Source organism: Oryza glaberrima, chromosome 12 (genome assembly GCF_000147395.1).
Source record: "Oryza glaberrima chromosome 12, OglaRS2, whole genome shotgun sequence".
NCBI classification, from domain to species: domain Eukaryota; kingdom Viridiplantae; phylum Streptophyta; class Magnoliopsida; order Poales; family Poaceae; genus Oryza; species Oryza glaberrima.
This window is the reverse complement of record NC_068337.1, coordinates 16,016,643-16,032,018: the sequence shown is the minus strand read 5'-3', so window position 1 is coordinate 16,032,018 and position 15,376 is coordinate 16,016,643. Positions and strand designations below refer to the sequence as shown.

The 15,376-nt window shown below is 42.6% G+C and overlaps 1 protein-coding gene across 1 annotated transcript; it reads left to right on the top strand.

The window, feature by feature from the left end:
* Positions 1-200: 200 nt before the first annotated feature.
* Positions 201-4,354, top strand: LOC127757073 (lysine histidine transporter-like 8). The gene is made up of 5 exons (XM_052282497.1): positions 201-880; positions 2,239-2,372; positions 2,930-3,357; positions 3,460-3,591; positions 3,695-4,354. The coding sequence occupies exons 1-5, from the start codon at positions 537-539 to the stop codon at positions 4,181-4,183; spliced, it is 1,527 nt and encodes a 508-aa protein (XP_052138457.1). The 5' UTR covers positions 201-536; the 3' UTR covers positions 4,184-4,354.
* Positions 4,355-15,376: the final 11,022 nt, after the last annotated feature.

Genomic DNA, 15,376 nt, shown 5'->3' with positions numbered 1-15,376 from the left:
CTCTCCTTTGGATAAATACATCACCGTACTCCGTAGTACTAGTAGTAGACGACGTGTTCCCACCTGTCCGTACGGCCGAGCGAGAAGAGCGCGAAAAAGTCAACAGTGCCACTCATCACCCGACACACGTGCGCCCGCTCTGACACCCCCCTCCCGAAACCCCAAACCCCTTTCCCACTCTCTCTCACACACCACGTCCCATCCCGTCGCGTCGCCGCACATTCACCCCCACACCCTTGCCGCGCCGCCCCGCCCCGCCCTGCCTGCCGTGCCGTCCGGCGAACCTACCTAGCCTAGCGCTAGCCTAGCTGAAGCCAGCAAGCAAGTGCAAACAGTGCCCAGGACCACCACCACCGCCATTGCCGCCACCTCTCCCTACAGCTGTTCGACTACGCCATTGTCGTCACTCACTCCACCGTACTACACTCGCCTTCTTCTCTCTCCTCTCCGACACGACAGCGACTTCTCCCTCCCGCCACCTTTTCCCTCCAAGAACCACCCCCCAAGAAAGCCCAGACCAGAGAGACAGTGTGCCGATGGCGATGGCGGTGGAAGGTGCGGGTGCGGGGGTGGTGGTGAGCGAGCCGGAGGTGGTGTCGATACCGCCGACGCCGAGGGGGATGTCGACGCCGGAGGGGACGGCGACGCCGCCGCCGCCGGCGGGGAGGGGCGCGGCGACGCCGGCGAGGCGGGTGGTGGAGGGGCTGCGGGGTTACCTGGAGGAGGTGGGACACCTGACGCGGCTGAACCCGCAGGACGCGTGGCTGCCCATCACCGAGTCCCGCAGCGGCAACGCCCGCTACGCCGCCTTCCACACCCTCAACGCCGGCCTCGGCTTCCAGGCCCTCCTCCTCCCCCTCGCCTTCCCCGCCCTCGGATGGTCAGGCACTTTCCCTCTGCTTGCTTCTTCAGTTTCTTCCTCCTCTCTGCTCCTCGCCCTTGCCATTTCCCTTTCTTTCTTTCTTTCTTTCAGTTTCAGATGTGAATTTAGTGTAGTTTCTCTGAATGTGTATGTTTCTTTTTGTTATTTTTTTACTTCTGCTTTTACTGATTTGGTCTGAGGTTATGGTTTTTGTTGATTTGGTGATCTGAGGATGTAATGTGCATCCTGTGTTACTTCAGATGTTATGCAGTTTCTCTGGAAGTGTTTTCTTTAGTTCTACTTTTACTTCTTTGATCTGAGATTATGGTTCTTCTTGATTTGGTGACTTGAGACTGAAGTGTGCATTCTGTGTTCTTCAGATGCGATGCGGTTTCTCTGAAAAATGTAATTCTTTTACTTTTGGGTTTACTGCTCGAATGTAATTCTTTTACTTCTGGGTTCATCTTGCTCTCGAAATCTGAAGCTGTAATTTTGCATTCTGTGTTCTTGGTAGGAGGTAATTGGATTGGGCGTGGGATATATTTTGATTTTACTGCTTCAGTTTGAGCTTGTGATTCTTTGTTGCTTCAGTGATTTGAGACTGTAATATGCATTTTGTGTTCTTGATTGGAAGATGTAACTGGATTGGGTTTGGAAATCACTGAAGATTTCACATATTCTCCATCACTGCAGTGCATATTCTCCGTGTCCATTCAAAAAAAAAAATCTACTGAAAGCCTCATCCAAGAACAAGACATTGTTGCTTTAATCATGCTCTGGGTGTGGAGCTACCCCTTTTGCTACACTTTGGACTTTGTTGTCCAGGATTCTTCTTCCTTTTTTAAAAAAAAAATCAGATTCTTTAGATGGATATTCAGTCCCAAAAGTTTTAAAGCGGTGGTGAAATTGTATTGTTTATTTGTTTTTCAGATTGTTCCAGCTTGGGATTTCTTACATGGTTAGGAACGAAATGTTTTGATGATAAATATATTTAACAAAAAAAAATTACAACACTTTTTAGCAAATGTAGAGAAAATAACTGAAACTGAGGGGAGAAAATACAGATCTGAAACATCTATTTTTTTTTCAGTTTCAAGGATTTATTCCTGAATCTTCAGTTTATATATGAGTTGATTGAGTTCTTTTGTTAGCACGTGCAACTGCCTCCTCTGAAAAAGCATGCTCAGCACTGAAAGAAAAAACTGTACTATGATTCAATACAATCATTTCAAACTGAATTTTTTCGGTGCCAATTTGTGCCTTGCAACTGGACACAGTATCAACTAGTAGTATTGATACTCTGAAGTGCATTGTTTTCAGCTGAACTGTTGTACAGTTTGAAAACACATCCTAACAAATGGTTCTTTGCACTTTAGGAGCTGGGGAATAATATCACTTACTGTTGCTTATTTCTGGCAACTGTACACACTCTGGATTCTTGTCAAGCTCCATGAAGCTGTACCAGGAAGGAGGTACAACAGATATGTGGAGCTTGCACAAGCTGCATTTGGTGAGACATGTTCTCTAGTCTTTAACTATTTTGCATGTCCATTACAATTAGCTTTCTATTCCAAGCTGGATATCTCTGACATGATTTCTGCTAATAGTAGCACTGAGTTATGAGTAATGCAATGTATATAATCATGGCCTTAACAAGATCTGTGTCAGAAAGATAGAGAGAATCTCCTAACAGTATAATGTGCTCTTCCAATAGGAGATTTTTGTGTTTTTTGGTGGGACAGTGGCTAGTCAAATGTACTAACACCCTCATGATTGGGTCACATCTGGATAGCTTGAACTGTCTCCATTGATGGATAATAGATCACCCTCATGTTACAGTAATGCAAAATGTGGAATCTTTTTTGCTACCACCATTAATTACTATGTCATCATTTTAATCAAACTGTTGCATTTGACAGCTCAAGTAATTATTGCCTCTGGTTACACCAAACTGAGAACATGCAATGTTGCTAAGATTCTCTCTGCCGATCTGATCCATTTGACTGGTGAAATGCAAAATCAGCAATAATGTCTGATTGCTCTTGTTTTTTTTTTTCATTCGTTCAGGAGAAAAACTGGGAATGTGGCTATCTCTTTTCCCAACTATTTATCTGTCGGCAGGCAGTGCAACTGCGTTGATCCTTGTTGGAGGGGAGACCATGAAGCTCTTTTACCAAATAGTTTGCGGCCCAATCTGTTCACCGAGTCCGATTTCGACGATCGAATGGTACTTGGTGTTCACATCCTTGGCCATAGTCCTTTCCCAGCTTCCGAATCTCAACTCGATAGCCGGCGTTTCACTCATCGGTGGCACCACCGCAATAACATACTGTACCATGTCCTGGGTTCTCTCGGTCAGCCAACCGCGGCCTCCAACAGTCTCTTATGAACCACAAGCATACACTTCTCTTGGTTCATCTTTGTTCTCCACCTTGAATGCTCTTGGAATAATAGCATTTGCATTCAGGGGGCACAATCTTGCACTTGAAATACAGGTTTGTCCTCAAGAAACCAATTCACAAGAGACTTTTTGTACTCTACAGTTACCATTTGGTGGTTCAGTGTTTGAATGAGCTGGAATCTGTAATTTTTTTCAGGCGACAATGCCGTCGACTTTCAAACATCCAGCACATGTCCCGATGTGGCGCGGGGCCAAAGTCGCATATGCCCTGATTGCAATGTGCCTCTTCCCTGTCGCGATCGGAGGTTACTGGGCCTATGGAAACATGGCAAGTACTACTTGATCATTAGACCCAATTGTTGCTGCACTTAACACTCTTAAGTCCTAACAGTCCTTGGAACATTCTCCCTGTTGTTTTCCAATGCCTGCAGGTGCCACAGGGAGGGATGCTGACGGCGCTCTACGCCTTCCACAGCCACGACATCCCCCGGGGCCTCCTTGCTGCGACGTTCCTCCTTGTCGTGTTCAACTGCCTGAGCAGCTTCCAGATATACTCCATGCCGGTTTTCGACAGCTTTGAGGCTGCCTACACGGGCCGGACCAACCGGCCTTGCTCGGTCTGGGTGAGATCAGGCTTCAGGGTGTTCTACGGCTTCCTCTCGCTGTTCATCAGCGTCGCGCTGCCGTTCCTCTCCAGCCTCGCCGGCCTGCTTGGGGGGCTGACATTGCCGGTCACCTTCGCCTACCCGTGCTTCATGTGGATCTGCATCAAGAAGCCTGAGAGGTTCAGCTCAGGATGGTACCTGAACTGGGGGCTTGGGCTGCTTGGCACTGCATTCAGCCTGGCTCTCTGTGTGGGTGGTGTCTGGAGCATCATCAGCAGTGGGATGAAATTCAAGTTCTTCAAGCCCCCAAGCTAGATTGACCAGCAATTTCCAGTATCAAACTTGCAAAATCAGTACAAATTCTGGTGTGTTTGTGATATTTTCAGACAATGGAAAAGCATATCCCAGCTGGCCTCCGCATTGTGGGTGTGCTTGTCATATGGTTATATGAATGATATATGATGATGATATATATGGTTTATCTTACATGCCTTGGCAAGAACAGAATTATGTATTTTCTATTTTGAACACAAGAAAAACAACAATGGAATTTCACCGAAACAATTATAAATGATCCAAGATTCTTTGCACGATTCCTAGCAAGAATCAAGTTATCACTAATAAGGCTCTAGGACAATTCAAATGGTTTTGGGCTGATTATTAACTCTTTTATGCTCCGCTTAGCTACTAAGAACCAGTTAGGAACATAATAATTTCATTGGAGTGTTTTTTTTTTTTTTGAAATGTTTTCTCAAAAGACAATGGGCACTATCTAGCAGGAACTTATTTAATCAGAGTCAATGTTGCGATCAAATGAAATTATTGCATCCAAAATAGGGGTAATAATATCAATTTTACCATTTTTAGTTTTTTTTAACCAGACAAAAAAGATACGGTAACGTCACGAAAATAAATTATCAAGATGACTATGATAAAATAGCTTCGGATGGCATGAGGCAGCGCCAATGGTTTTGTCAATTAAATATTGTTTTAAATGATAAAAACGTGGAAAATATCTTCGGTTCCACATAATCAAGAATGAAAAAAGACACGTTTGGTTAACTATATGCCTTGCACACTATTGCATGAATCCAGCTGGCCGACCAGCTTTTGTTTTCCCCCACCGCCTCATGTAAGCTATGATTAAAGTCATTCTGGATTTCCATATTATTTAGTCTCACTATTTTATCCTGTAGCATGAAAATATGGTTTGTAGATATGGATGTATGCATGAGTGATATACTCCCTCTGTCCCAAAATATAGCAACTTTAAGCTCTCAGGATTTGTTCCAAAATATAACAACTTCTCCACCAACATTCTCTTCTCAACCAATCACAACCCTCTACCATTCACTTTTCCCACATATCTCTACTATTTATCCAGTCACAGCCCTCCACCATTTATTTTTACCTATTTTTTTAATAACCGTGTTCAACTCTAAAACTTCTTATATTCTAGGACAAAGGGAGTATAATTTTGCATGCCATTGACAAATATGAGTACTGTGACATTTAAAGCCTATCTTTGTATGGTAAGGCTGAGGTTAAAGCCTATCTTTGTATGGTAAGGCTGAGGTTAAGAGCATCTGAGTTGGTGACATACGGAATTTTACTTTCTTTTTATTCTCGTGTGCCTACTTATCTATTGGACAGGAGCACAAATACTAACAATTGAATTTTTTTTTGTTATTATACCAGAATTACACATCCACCCTAACTGTTCACTCTGAGGTCATTGACGGCCAGCCAGGAACACTAGTGATTGAGTCATTTGTGGTGGACATTCCACAGGGGAACTCCAAAGATGACATACACTATTTTGTCGAGAACTTGCTCAGGTGTAACCTAAGGACCCTCGCTGATATGACTGAGGAGAGCCTTCCCGGTCTTTGATATGCTTTGCCTTCTTTTTTATAGGGGAATCTCATTTTCCTTATTTGCTTATGGTCAGAATAATCGAGATTTCAAATTGGTAGAACTTGTTAAAACTCTAAGAAATAATGGAGCTCCTTGATCAGCACTAACTACTAAAGCTTCTTCCAAAGAAATTAATTACCAGTGCAATCATAGCGCTCACTTCAGTTTACTACATATACATATGCAACTTTCTGGTTTAGTGTGCTCTAGTGTTTGAAAAATGCTGAACTGAAATAAAATAAAAATATTCCGAAGGATTGTTCTCGGACTTCATGTGCAATCAAGTGTGTTATTCTTGGGTATTCAACTAATGTTTCCATATATGCATGTCCCTCTTATCATCATGTTCCCTAACTTATTTGAGTTCAACATAAACACTTATTTAATTTAGCATTATCTTAACTACAACACCATATGCCCAAATGCAACATGTAGATTGTATTGACTAGAAAGGCTAATTTGTATTTAGAAAAAAAACAAATCATGATATAAGCTTTCAAGAAAAAAAAACCAATCAACTTGACAATTATGAGCATGATGTACCTAGTATAGACATCTCCACCCTTTGGATGCTGAAGAGGGCACTTCTCAGCCACCATGCTTGTCCTATCTCTACCTCTTAATCGAAGACCCATCATGCAAGGTGTCGTCCACCAAGCTGGGCATCCATCTAGTGGCCCCTGCCTCCCCACCGTTGGATCTGAAGGTCTAGGGATAAGGGACATTACACGTGGGCCTTAGAGCCATCGGCATCACATGCAATAGGTTAACCTCAGAGCTTCCGTTGCTGCCAAAGGGCCTCGGAGACCATGTCACGTGATGCTACAATATGAGAGCTTACCTTCCTTCCAATTTGGGCTGCCTGAGCTTGGGGGGACAACAGATCTAGCTACTCCCAAGCTCATAACAGCTAGATCTAGCCACCTCAGATCTCATGCTGGCTGGATGTGGCATTTCCTATGGTCGGGTTGAATGGAAGGGAGGAAGGTGGCAGAAATACAGAACTAGTGGCATGGTCGGGTGAAGGGAGAATGAGCAGGTGGTACGTCATCCAGAGGAGAGGAGGGAGGGCTAGAGGGGGATGAATGGAGATATAGGGGGTATGAAGGGGACCTCACGTGGACGATGAACTTAGTGTCGGATCGAGGAATCTAATTCAGCTTTTTTTTTTGGCTGATTTCACTAAAAACTGGTAATGTTGTTTCAAACATGATATATGGTTTTTAACATAAACCGGTTCTTTGAAAACAATGATTGGAGGGGGGGTGTTGATTGATGTTTTAGTGCTAGTGGTTCCTTCTGCCACGTCTTCATAATTTGATTCATGTATGCTATGATCTCTTCCATATGATCTTTTATTAGCAATCTCTGTGGCTTTTTGTGTGCAGTACTCATCACTTCCTTGCTGATCACTTGGTCCTTCCATCCTTATCCTCTCTTACCTTTAATTTCTTGTCAAAACTAGCTTAGCTTTTTGTTAAATCGTTCCCAAATGTGTAAAACCATGTTTCATTTGTTTGATGAAATTGTGTTTATTAAGATGCATACATGCATAGAAAATTTCTGAACAAGAATTACCTTAATTACTTGATCATTGGAATGTCCTAATGTCCAACATAGGATGAAAATGATATACTACATGTGGTTTAAATTACATGGCATCTGGTAGCACCAAGAGGAAATGCTTGTATGTACTACATGCATCATTTGCCATATGTTTATGCCAACAATTAATGTATTTCACATTTTTAGCTTTGAACTGATATTCTATATACACCTACTTTGAAAGTGTGATGAACACATTTTTTTTATATTTTTTTATTAATAATTCTCTACAATATTGGTTGGCATAACTTATTTGAGTTGATAACATTTTGGAGCAGCCTGGGTGTGTTTTGGTAAAAGTAGGACTCTAGCTCTCAGATTCTCATCTCAAGGAGTTAAATACCCTGATCAGATTTTTAAAAATGGTGTGGTGTACTAGAGGTTTTTTTTTTGGGGGGGGGGGGGGGGAGGGCTGCTCCGTGATACAGAAAAAAAAATCAAAGACTTTTCTCATAGCTACTTGTCTATACCAGCCAACTATGGAAAACAGAAAAAAAAAAAAGAGTAGCATGGTCACTTTTTAGTTTTTATCCACTCCTGGTCTCAAAATTTTTGGAACTAATATTTAACAAAATGTTTTCTTATAGGGACTGTCTAATTCTCACTTCCTGAAAAAAAAAGTCAATTTTTTGTACATCCAGGATTGTCTTGAGATTTGTTCATGAACAGTTAATCTTATCTTCTCCTCTCGTTTTCCCATCCCAAGCACGACCGCACTAATGGGCGCTGACGGACGCCATCCTCCCCTAGCCCGACTGAGCCACCGCCGCCGCCTTGATCTGAACAGTTGGCTGAAGGCCATCAATAGTGCCAGCACGTTCCGACCAACTAACCGTCTCCTGCTGCCCCCCTCCCTCTCTTTCCTCCTCCCAAATCCGGCGGCTGCACCATTCCCCTGTGCTGGCATCTTCACCTGCTCGCACCGCCATCAATCACCATCTCCATACCCCCCCCCCTCTCCCCCCTCCCACCGGATCCCACGCCCCCGCTGCCAACTATCACCCTCCGTCTAAGCCCCGTGGAATAACAACCCCCCCACCACCACCACCACCCCCCCAACCCACCCAGACTCCCACCCCCAACCTGAACTCTAACCTCAACCACTACCACAGCACCATTGCCAGAGAAGAGGACCTCGTCATCGCTGTTGCCACCACCGGTGAGTTCCTCCCCTCCTCCCTCCTCAATCCCAGTGTTAGGTTGAAGGTGACTGAAATTCCTAGCAATTTTTTTAGGGAATTCCTAGCAATTTTAAGTCACCTAAAAACTAGTAATTCCCTTTCCTATGTAAAAGGATCCGCTATATATTTAATCAAATGTTTTGCTATATAAGGATTGAGTATATGCATTCGTGGATCTTTTGTTGAGCCATATTTGGATCTGTAAAAGTTAGAGCCCTAAATGCACCCCTTAAATACATTTTTCTTTTGAAAAGAATTGGTACAGAAAATATTTCTGCAATTAATAGGCGTTTACCCTTTTAAGACCCTCGGAAATTGGCTACTTACACAGGTATAGAAATTTGAACATTTTCCGCTGTGCTTGGTTTGTTGCTGACTTGTGCGTGTCATCACTAGCTAGTACAGAGCAAAATAAACGTTTAGGCATGTGACAACCAAATTTGACACAAGGACAAAGTCATAGTAAGTTTGGCCAGATTTGGAATAAACCGGAGTTTTCACATGGGGACCGGTCGGACCACCACTGTATGGTCGGTTGGACCAAATGGTGAACTGCGGTCAAACCGCCATTGCGGGGCTGGTTGGACCGACAGCCTCGAGTCCGAGTCCAATTAAGGTTATTCTCGTGGTTCCTTGCTTGGTTCCAAGGTTTCTTATATCCTAATTGATCTCTAAGTCTAATAGGCATGGAGAAGGTCTATGGAGGCAAGAAAAACTCATTTATAAGGACGATGGCAGATTCAATTCTAGACCGACCCCTATACAATCAAATCATTCTTTTACCTTTACTTTTTAGCCATGTTTTCTACTTTACCCTTTATCATCTATCTTTATCAATTTGCATCGTAAATCATCCATCTTCACTGTGAGAGTATGATATCCTTTGTAGGTTTTTCCTGTAAAACTTCCGATTCATCCATGAGATGGGTGGTTATCTCCTTATCGATCTAAATCGGCCTAGAGAATGGTTTTGATCCCTCAATTGGCTCTGCTAACCAATTTAATATCTGAAACCCATCTTGGTTTGGAGTTTTCTAATCAAGGTGGTTGGCGACTCCGTTAACACTAAATGTATGTTCCTATCCTTGAATGATGAAATTTTAGCCGATATAATGTCAAAGTAATATTATTATCTAATGATATATCTTGTCATGCACTCACACTAGATGACAACCGCTCTTTTATATTTTTAATTTTTAAAAATTTTGAGCTGGCTCCAGTTGAAAAACTAGTAAACTACTAGTCAAATTCAAAAAAAAATAGAAAAGGTAAACCAATCTGTTAACAATGAAATTTGGTAAGCCCCTAAGAGAATAATCACGTCGCCAAGACGCCAATAGTCGGATTCCTTCTATATTCGGTTAAGGAAATTAATCTATTAAAGGAAACTAATCCAGATGTGACCGAGTTCAAGGAGAATGCGGCATGGCAGTTTATCTATTAATTAGGTAGTATTTGTTAGTTTCCTTTTACCTTTAAGAAAGTGTGTTTAGTGTCCCATAAGTACTTTATGTTTTCCTTTTATCTTTTAGGAAAGTTTCTTTCTTGTCCTACAAGGTCTAGTATCTACCCATGGATATAAATATGTACACCCGGGGTCATTGTAAAGAGCTTTCCACGATCAACACAATTCGGCGCATCGCCACCTTTTTATCTTTTCTACTTTTTATCATCCAGCGGAACTTGGCACCTAACGCGGGGCTGCATCGGCTTTCGATCTCCGGCGAAGGGGTAAACCCTATGTTCCGTCGGTGCAGGCAATTGTATTGGCTACATTGGCGTCGTTCAAGGCTGCATCAGTACATTCGACCTCTTGGATTGCTCTGGTTTGGTTGATATATTTACCTACCTATTTATCATATATCTTAGTTAATCTAGTTTAGAATCTTAATTTACTTGTATCGGCTGAGATTTGTTTTAGGGTTTATGCTGCTGTCGGCTAAATTATCTTGCTAGATTAGATTAGCTAAGGTATCCACCACCATGAAAATTAGTCAAAGGCTTGATTGTTTAGACTTTATGCTTCTTTGCATACTTAGTGCTATATCAGTTGAGTTTGATCTACTAAATCGTGCTTAGAATCATAAAGTCTAGCCTGTCTTTGGTTATAATAAGGGTTTCATCAAGGTTTCAGCCGATGAGGTATCTGGACGTTGCATCGGCTTATAAGGATTGCACATATAAGTTGGATTCAGCCGATGATAACAAAGGTTTCACTGTTTATCTAAATCGATTTGATCTTATGACATCGGACCTCCAGCTGATGTATACTTTAACCATCGGATCAGTGCTTGTTTTACCATCTCATTGTTAGCCAATTGGTTTCTATTGGATTTATATTGTTATTATATTATATTATATTATCATCAGCCGATTGTCTTTATATCATTATCTACATTAGACATATAGCCGATTGCTCAAAACCCTATCGCTATCGACTGGTATCAGCATCGGCTGGAATCACTCCATCGGCTTGTCTACCGATCGGCTATTTGATCTACTGTTTACATATCTTGTCAGTTGCAGGTTCAAACTAACTAGCACGCCCGCATCTCATTAACTTTTGGACCTGCACTGGAGCTAAACAGATCTCCCAGGCCAGTGTGTGTTTTTTGCATCAACACAATCAAATTAAAAAAGTAAACTAATTTTTTAATAACATTTATCTGAATTTTATCCATTTCCAAAAGTTTTTCAATGTTTTTCTTTTCGAAAACCGCTAATAATGGCTTTGTGAACCCTGTTCATACTTCATATGTTTTTTAGCCGAGCCCTAAAGCTTCACTCTAGGGTTAGTTTAGTCACTAGCGTTTGGCTCAAAGTAGTTCTTCGATCCATGGAAAAGGCCATGTGAGTGTGCCATGCCATCCTCGCATGTAAGTGTAATGATCAAATAACCATTCTACTATTATATATATAGTATTAAAAAAGAAAGAAAAACAAAAACAAAAATAAGAACCTATAACTCATGATAGAAACAATTTTGAGTTGTCCCGTTATTTCTGTTTTGTTTTTCTTTATTTTTCTTTAATATGGTGTGTGTGTGTGTGTATATATATATATATATATATATATATATATAAGGGTAGAATGGTCATTTTGTTGCTATACTTATATATGAGTATGATATGTCACACCCACGTGGCCTTTTCTATGGGTCCAATGACTACATTTGTCGGAGCGAGGAGCTTCTTTAGTGGGAAGGCATGATACCCCTTTTAGAGTTTGACCAGGGTGCACATTCCGAGCTCGTGCACTGGGCACATATGGGAGTGAGTACACATGGTTTATACAGGTTCAGGCCGCTCGGGAATGTAACACCCTACTCCTGTGTTCTTACTCTATGAGATAGTGTCAATGTTACAGTGGAGGATGATGATATGTTCTAAGTGGAAGAGGATGAACCCTACTGTAACAAGGAGATAATGAACCCTTCTTCACTGAGTTTGATATATGAATCTAACTTATAGCCTATTTCAGTCTGTCCAATTCCAGCTCCCCTCTCTGTGGCATGGATCCTCCTTTTATACATCAAGGGGGTCCAGATGCCTATATATGCATACAAAAGTGGGGCCCAACCCAAAGGGGTTGGTATGCTAGCTTGTTCTTGTAGTTGTCCATCCAAGCAGGCCGACCAGATGTGATGAACTCACCTACCGGCCAATATATGGAGCGGGGCAACTGACGTCTTTGTCCCAAATGTCAATGGACCCGCCTGTCAGCCTCCGATGCTAGTGAAAGGGGGGCCTGTGGGGTGGACGTTGAGCATGTGCCGCATCACACGACTTCCTTTTGAGGCAACATGGGCAAGCAAGAGGAGAAATGCACAGTCTCGTTACCCCCACACCACCCATGATATGTCCATAAGATGCGTATCACTACGCAATTAATGCAGAATGACATGGTAAGGTAGCGCATAAGACCAGGTCAAATCTCCTTAATATGGTAGATTCTCATGAAGAGTCCTCCTGGCGTAGTCATCGGGGCCTTGATACACCTGTAGTGGTTCTCAGGCCCCCAAGGTAATAGATGCTTGTCCTAGGCAACGGTTGTCCCCGAGTCGTCTTCAACAGCTCGAGACGACACTTGTTACTTCACTTCATCTTCTACTTTGTCCACGGTGGATCCTATGGTGCCCCGAGCATTCAATGGATCATCGTTCCCATATCTCCAACAAAGTTGAACCAAATAATAGATTTTAGGCAAATTTTGCTACAGGACATCGCAATTGTGTGTATTTAGCTCAGGGACACCGCGAAAGTGAACTTTTGGGGGAAGACATCCCATAATTGTGGATATTTGCTGATGGACACCGCGCCGTCTCCTCTCCACTTGACGTGCTGACGTGGCAGACGGGAGGCTACTTTTTGACGCGGTCGGACGTAAATACCCCTGTCCTTATCTCCTCACATGCACTCGGTAGACAGAGCAGCAGCAGAGCCAATGGCGCCCGGCGACGTTGTCACCGACGCCGGCGGCAATCGGTGGCGGTTCTGACGATGCGGCTAAAAGAGAAAGTGGAGAGGGCATCCTTGTGAATCTATAGGTGGTGGTTTTGTGCAATATGGTGGCCGGAATAGTTGTCGGCGGCGACGCGAGCGGCAGTGACTCTCGGCATGCCAGTGCATGCCGAGCTCCGGCTCGTTTCCATGTGAGTGAGTACATGCGTGTGTGGCTACAAGGCTCCTGGAGACTCACTGAAGGTCGTCTGAGGTTCGGGGATGGATGGGCGGCGATGGCGACCTTCGAAATGCTCCAGCGGCGGCAGAGAACGGCAGGTCGACGGCGTCGGCTCCTTCTGGCCTTCGGGCTGTCAAAGGTAGGAGGGAAACGATTCAAAGACCATCTGAGGATGCTACATGTGTGAGGAATTGCGCCAAAGCTCACCCGGGAGCGAGGAATCGAAGGAAAGAGCCGGTGGCCGGACTTGAGGAAGAAAGGTTCGATCTCCTCAACGGCAGTGCCTCGGATCGATTCCTCCGGCAGACCTCCTTCTGGGATGCCGGTGATGCTTTTGGCGCAGTGGCTCGGTCAACGATGGCTTGAGTCGACAGGAACGGCGAAGCGACGCACGGCAGTGCCCTGGACACCGAGAACGCCGACGAGCGCATCTTCATGTGCTTGATCTGCGGTTAATTAGGATGCAAGGACATGGCTAGATCAGGTAGAGGAAGTAGTTCATGTTCCCATGGATAAAATGCGACGAAGCTTTCCAGAGGTCTCTAAGATTGGATCAAACACCTTCGGGAAGAGAAATGAGGAGGGTGTTCTTGGAGATAAGGCGCAGGGGTATTTACGTCCGACCGTGTCAAAAAGCAGTCTCTCGTCTGCCACGTCAGCACGTCAAGTGGAGAGGAGACGGCACGGTGTCCATCAGCAAATATCCACGTTTATAGGAAGTCTTCCCCCAAAAGTTCACTTTCGTGGTGTCCCTGAGCTAAATATACACAATTGCGATGTCCCATAGCAAAATTTGCCTAGATTTTAAGTACTTGTTTGGAAAAACTGAATTATCAAGGACCAAATTGATCCCGCAGAAAAAAAAATTATTTACCTTGTTGGCTATTTACCATTCCATTTACATGGACACCATTGACCGGTACCACTCAATTTTTATCACCAATAATTTTCAAGTCAACAAATTTGAATAAACGAAAATCAAATGGTTATATTTAACATACACCAAACTTCGCTAAAATAGTAGTAGTCATAGTTCGGAAATAATAGTGCAGGGTGTTGAGTAGCAGTATTTAGGAACAGAGGAAGCAACTGTCTATTTTTTTTTAGAGAAGGCTTTTTTTAACCCAGTCTCTGTATCCAACCGGATATATATAGCCATATATTAGGTTTATAGTGAAAATATAAGCAATTTTTTTCACTATTATTATTTTATTTTCCTATTATCTGTGCAGCATGAGTGTGATTTTAAAAGGAGAAAAATCTGAGCTTTCTTGCCCCTGGATTTTTCAACTTTTTGAAAACTTATTTTGCAAATATACCCCTAGAAAAATTTATTCCAACGATGGATCCTTTTCACAGCGCCTTGTTCCAATATGTAACGGCCCATCCTCTAGAACCATGCAGTCCAACTCATCCGACAAGCAAGCCCATATACACATATCATCCCACTTACACTTTCATCATCGCTTTGGGTAAAAGGTTGAACCCGGAACAAGAAGTGATATGGCTGGAGGTATAACCCCTTATAAGTTGGTTCCACCATTGCTAAACTAGCATTGTGATACTAAACATGCGTACACAACTTTCATGGGTCACACATGCCAAATCATAATTGGCCAGAATTTCACACAACATGACGTCGCCAATGACATTGGCGTTGTCTCCCTCGCACTCCCCTGGAAGCTAATTCACTAATGTGAAGGGGATCAGCGTTATGTACCTATTTATAAAAAGATTAAATTGCATCCACCGTGCATCAATTTGGTAGGTAGGTGCAATTTGGTACAAGAATTTGAGAAATAAGCGTTCTAGTGCAATAACTTGGTAGGTAGGTGTAATTTAGTATAAGAACTTTATATAAATGATTGTATAAATGCAAAAACTTGCAAGGTAGATACGATTTTGATACAGTAAACTAAGAAGTTATACGACAACTTAATTATTTGAAGCAATTTTTTTATATAGATTCATTTTTAAGTAATTATTTTGACAATATACTAGCGTGGATTTGTATAAGCATATTTATATTTTTATCCTAATAATCCATAACTGAAAGTCAATTAAACTGGATGTAAAAATTATTATATTTCGGTTAATATTTGAGAAGATAAAGAAAACAAAAAAA